Source organism: Haliaeetus leucocephalus, unplaced genomic scaffold (genome assembly GCF_000737465.1).
Source record: "Haliaeetus leucocephalus isolate CR32 unplaced genomic scaffold, Haliaeetus_leucocephalus-4.0 Scaffold214, whole genome shotgun sequence".
Taxonomy (NCBI): domain Eukaryota; kingdom Metazoa; phylum Chordata; class Aves; order Accipitriformes; family Accipitridae; genus Haliaeetus; species Haliaeetus leucocephalus.
This window is the reverse complement of record NW_010972650.1, coordinates 695,666-700,712: the sequence shown is the minus strand read 5'-3', so window position 1 is coordinate 700,712 and position 5,047 is coordinate 695,666. Positions and strand designations below refer to the sequence as shown.

General features: G+C 68.2%; 1 protein-coding gene across 1 annotated transcript; it reads right to left on the bottom strand.

The window, feature by feature from the left end:
* Nucleotides 1-337: 337 nt before the first annotated feature.
* NR4A1 (nuclear receptor subfamily 4, group A, member 1) lies at nt 338-2,687 on the bottom strand. Its single transcript, XM_010566538.1, has 6 exons — nt 1,875-2,687; nt 1,497-1,626; nt 1,228-1,379; nt 952-1,154; nt 696-874; nt 338-594 (listed from the first exon to the last, which is right to left on the bottom strand). The coding sequence occupies exons 1-6, from the start codon at nt 2,676-2,678 to the stop codon at nt 338-340; spliced, it is 1,725 nt and encodes a 574-aa protein (XP_010564840.1). The 5' UTR covers nt 2,679-2,687.
* Between the last annotated feature and the right edge of the window lie 2,360 nt (nt 2,688-5,047).

Below are 5,047 nucleotides of genomic sequence, written 5' to 3'. Positions count from 1 at the left end.
AAAAAAAAAAAAGAAAAAAATATAAAGGGGAGGGGGATGAGGCTGGGGGGGCCGGAGCCCCTTCCTCACCCCCGTGCTCCCCACTCTGTACAGGATCCGGCCGCTCGCTATTTACAATGGGGGCATTTTTACAGTGGAGAAGGGGAGCACCGCGCCAGCGATGTCCCCCCCTGGGGGGGAAAGGCACCGGCGGTGCTGTGCGTCTGCGCCCGGCGCCGTGAAGGCACATAGGGGACCTGGGTGTCCCCAAGAGGACCCAGGCATCTGAGGGGGGACTGAAATGTCCCCGGGGGGGGGGGCAGGTCAGGGGCTGGTGGCAGCCCCTCCACCCGGGGGCTCAGAAGGGCAGTGTGTCCATGAAGATCTTGTCGACGATGGGCGGTGGTGGCACCAGGTCCTCCAGTTTCAGGTAGAAGATGCGCTGGAGGCCCTGGGTGCAGAGGCTGCGCAGCTCGGGCAGTTTGCCCAGCAGCTTGGAGAGGCAGCCGGGACGGCCCTGCTCGGCCCCGGCGGCCGCCACATGGTCCTTCAGGCAGCCCACGATGCGGTTCTGCAACTCCTCCACCCGCTTCGGCTCCTTCAGCCCATGGCGGTCTGGGGAACACACACACACATGCAGAGGCGTGAGGCCAGGGTGATGGCCGCAGGGTGGGGAAGGGGACAGAGGCAGGGAAGGACCGGGCAGAGGGTCTCACCTGTGATGATGACAAGGGCGGCGAGGCAGGAGAAGGAGGGGACATCGACGTTCATGCGGTGCAGGCTCTGGGAGAACTCGAGGATGGCATCGATCCACTCGCCGAAGCCCCGCACGCACTGCAGGCGGTGCAGCACCACTCCGTTGCAGAAGATGAGTTTCCCTTCCTCCGGCTTGGAGCTGCGGGTACAACAACACGTCACCCCAAACTGCACAGCCCCAGGCTCCCCGCTGCACAGCACCGTGCCGGGTCTTACCGATACGCCAGGCGCAGGATGAAGAGCTCGAGGAAGGCTGACTCCAGCAGCAGGTCCTGGTCCTCCTTGGGCAGCTCAGCAAAGCCCTGGATCTTCTCAGCCCACTTGCGGATGACGTCCATGGAGCCAGTGAGCAGGTCGTAAAACTGCTGCACGTCCACCGAGTCCTCCTTCTCGAACTGGCACGGCACCGATTCCTGGAACTGCCAGGGGAACGGGGTCAGGATCCGGCTTCGGCACAGGCCCGAGGAGGGCGCAGGATGGTACCGGTCCTACCTTGGAGTAGTCGAGCTTGGTGGCACTGGGGATGGAGTCGATGTGCGCCCGCACCAGGGAAGTGATGAGACTGACGGGGGACGCATCTGGTGGCTGCTTGGGCTTGGAGGGCAGCCGGCCCCGCCGCCCCTTCAGGCTGTCGGTCCGGACCACTGCGGTGAGGGACGTGCAATGAGCGTGTGTGTCCTCAGCGCAGCCAGATGGGCTGCAGAGTGGGGCCTCCCCACTCCTGCTGGGACCCCCCCCATGCCAGGACGGGACCCCAGTACCTTCTTTGACCATGCCGACGGCCAGGCACTTCTGGAAGCGGCAGAACTGGCAGCGGTTCCTCCGCCGCTTATCCACGGGGCAGTCCTTGTTGGCCAGGCAGATGTACTTGGCGTTCTTCTGCACCGTGCGCTGCGGACGGGGAAGGAGTGGCCCAAGCTCAGCCCGGGGCACTAAGCCACCGAACAAAAGCCCTTCTGTCCTCCCCCGTCTCCCGCTCCAACCCGGCATCCGGCTCCGCGTCCGTGGGGAGGGCTCCCGGGGCTGCGCTCCCTGCCCTGCTCTTCCCCAGGGTGACCCTCAGCATCCTCCCGCTGCTGCAAAGCACTGTGGGAACATCCCGACAGTGGATCGGGGCGGGGGTGGTGGTGGTCCCTTACCTTGAAGAAGCCCTTGCAGCCCTCGCAGGTGCGCACGCCGTAGTGCTGGCAGGAGGCGTTGTCCCCGCAGACGGCGCAGCGACCCTCGCCCGCCCCGGGGCTGCGGGCCTTGGTGGGGGCCAGCGCCGGCCCCTCCAGCAGCGGCGAGGCGGGGGCCAGGGGCAGCCCGGCAAAGCCCCCGGGGGAGCCCTGGGCCAGGGCAAAGGCGTCCGTGTCCAGCAGCCGTGGGTCCAGGCGGGGCGAGGGGCCCGGTTGCCCCTTCAGGGTCCCGGGGGACCCGCCAGGGCTGGGTGCCGGGGGGCCGAAGGTGAAGAAGGGGGGCTGCGACCCACCGCCCTTGGCCGGCTCAGCCCAGGGCCGCCCGCCATCGTAGTTCGGTGGGGGCGAGTACGCCCCAAATGAGCCCTCCCAGCCCGGAGCTTGGGGCGGTTGGAAGCCCGGCGTGGCGGGCGAGGGGACGGAGCAGGGGCTGCCATAACAGTCCGAGCCGCTGGAGGAGAGGGTCTCATCTGGCTGCCCGCCAAAGGCACCGGGGTAGCAGCCGTACACCTGGAAGTCCTCCAGCTTGAAGGCAGCGGCGGCGGTGGGCTGGCTGCCGGCCGGCAGCTGGTAGAGGAAGGCGTCGAACTCGCCGGCGTAGCCCTCCATGAAGGTGCTGAAGCTGGGCAGGGCAGGGGCGGCTGCCAGGTCTGCTCCGGCCACCTCCATGGGGAAACGGCCACCGTCGGGGCTCAGCAACTCTGTCGGGCAGCGTTCGCAGGGGCCGGCGCCCGCCGTGCCGTACTGCGCCTGGATGCAGGGCATCTCTGTGGGGAGAGCAGGGCGTCAGCGGGGACCCCACCGTCGTCCCTGCCCCCCCCGTGGCCCCTCCATCCCGGGCAGAGGATGGAGACGGGGTCAGAACCACGGGGGCTTCCCCAGGATCCCCCTCGTGCTGGAGCCAGACCCTCCGAGCCCCTGGCTGCCCGGTGGTGGCCACCGCCGTCCCTGGGAAAGGTCACACCGCAGCCAATGGGCACAAAGGACATTGCCCAAAACGCTGGCTTAGCAAAGCCACCGAAAGGGAAGGAGGGAGGAATGCGGCCGGTGGATTCCCGAGCCCCGGGACTGGCCAGGGAAAGCCGAAGCCTGGGCTGAACCAGGGCTCGAGGGTCTGACTCCCCCCTGCACCCGTTTCAGAGCCCTTTGGAAAAGCAAAACGCAGCCAGACCCGCCGGCTGCAGCGGGAAGAGGAGCCCACCCTGCAGCCCCTCGGCACTGTGGCACAGATCTGGCCCCACGTAAGACGTAACAGGAGTCCTGGGTCCAGCTGAAAGCCAAGCCAGAAGTGACCCTGATGGCAAGACGATAATGTAATTCATCTCACAGACCTTTAAAGGTCACACCGCCCCTGGCCCCCATCCGCCGAAGCCCCGGCATGGCACTGTTGCCAGCTCACCTGCCGGCCCCCGGCTTCCCCCAGCCAAGTCTGAGCAGCTTTTGCTGGTGCCCAGAAAGCCGATACCCATCTGGGGAGCTGGGTTTAAAAATACCCAGCGTGGGTCCAGCCCTGGCACCCACTGGCACCAGCCCCCAGCCCACTCCCGGTGCCCCAGTGGGGTTTGTGTCCATCTGCCAGGGACCAGGGCTGTGCCAGGCTCAGATGGTGGGTTCAGAGGGGATGGTGACCCCCCCAGCTGCCCCCTGTCCCCACATGCAACCAGGGGACACGAGGCCACGCTGGGGACATGGCAGCAGGGGACAGCGGCTCTGCTGGCGGCAGCTTTCCTTGCCTGCATGCAAATCCCGGCTGCAAATTGCTGGCCGGGCTATGCAAAGCCTGGACCCTTCCTGCGGTCCCGGTGTGGGGTTTGCCTGGAAGCAGCAGGCAGCAGCACCCAGTGCGGTTGCCGCTTCCTTATTCATCTGCTTTTGCCCTCACCCGTTCGCTGGTGGCATTTGGGGTCCCCCCTGCCACGAACCCCCCGGGGGAACAGGGCACAAATTCCCGCAGCTGCCCCAGCACTGCCCACAGCCCAGGCAGTAATTACAGATTCCTCATTTGGGAGTACAGGCAGCTGCCCGTGTCCGGGCCCGGAGGCCAATGCCCGCGTGGGCTGGTGGAAGCCCCTGGCACCGGGCCCTAAACGGGCAAGAGCAGCCGGCAGTGCCGGGGGCGGGTAACGCTGCCCACCTCCCTGCTGGCACCTGCTGCTTTGCCTTGCCAAAATGCAGCCGCTGCCAGGCCTGCCTGGGCAGCGGGTGGGCTTGCCTGCGCTGCGCTGCCTGCAAGGCAACGTCCCGGCTGCTGCCCGCACCTCAATGTCCCCGCTGCTGCCTACGCAGTCCTGCCTACACCGTGCTGCCCGCTCCGGCTCCGTGACCGCTCTTGCTCGGGGCTCCCGGGGGGATGGCCGGTTTGGGGGTGGCTTTGCCCCCCCGCAGCCCCCGGGCTCTCTCTGGCTGCAGTCAGATCCCGTGGGGGGGGTCCCGGGACTGGGGACCAGCCCCGCTCCAGCCCCGTAGCCCAGTATGGCTGGGGACAGCCCCGAGAAACGGCTCCTGGTCCCATACGGCTCCTCCCGGAGCCCGGCGTCGGGTTTTTCCGGGGACCCCCAGGACCGGGACCCCTCGCTCTGCCAGCCCGGCTCTCCCCGGTGCTACCGGGTACCCCCGAGTGCCAGCACCGCCCGGCGCAAACCGCCCGGTCCCTTTCACCGGGACCCTTGACTCCATGCACTTTGCAAGATGCCCACCGGCCTGAGCCCCCGGTGCTACGGGGGCATCCGACCCGGTTCCCTCCGCTGCCGCCGGGACGCCCCGATCCCGCTCCCCTCCCCGGTGCCGCCGGGACGCCCCGATCCCGGCTCCCCTCCCCGGTGCCGCCGGGACGCCCCGACCCCATGCACTATGCAGAACATCCGCCGCGACTCACCTCCGGTACCACCGGTTCTCCCCGGTGCCACCGGGGACTCCCGACCCGGCTCCCCCACGGTGCCGCCCGTGACACCCTACCCCACACCCTTTGCAGTACGCCCACCGCTCTGAGCCCCCGGTACCACCGGGACACCCAACACCCTTACACCTCCCGGTGCGCGCAACCCCACTAATCCCCGGTACCCCCGGGACATCCCGCGTCCCGGTGCCCCCCCCCCCCCCCGCTAGCCTCCCGTACCCGGGTACCGGCGCGGCGG

What these genes read in the sequence shown, in the direction of transcription:
- NR4A1 (XM_010566538.1), bottom strand. Translation starts at nt 2,678, where the DNA reads ATGCCCTGCATCCAGGCGCAGTACGGCACGGCGGGCGCCGGCCCCTGC. An exon ending in CGTCGGCATGGTCAAAGAAG is followed by an intron (nt 1,380 to 1,496) that starts GTACTGGGGTCC and finishes CCCTCACCGCAG; the next exon opens with TGGTCCGGACCGACAGCCTG. An exon ending in CCAAGCTCGACTACTCCAAG is followed by an intron (nt 1,155 to 1,227) that starts GTAGGACCGGTA and finishes TTCCCCTGGCAG; the next exon opens with TTCCAGGAATCGGTGCCGTG.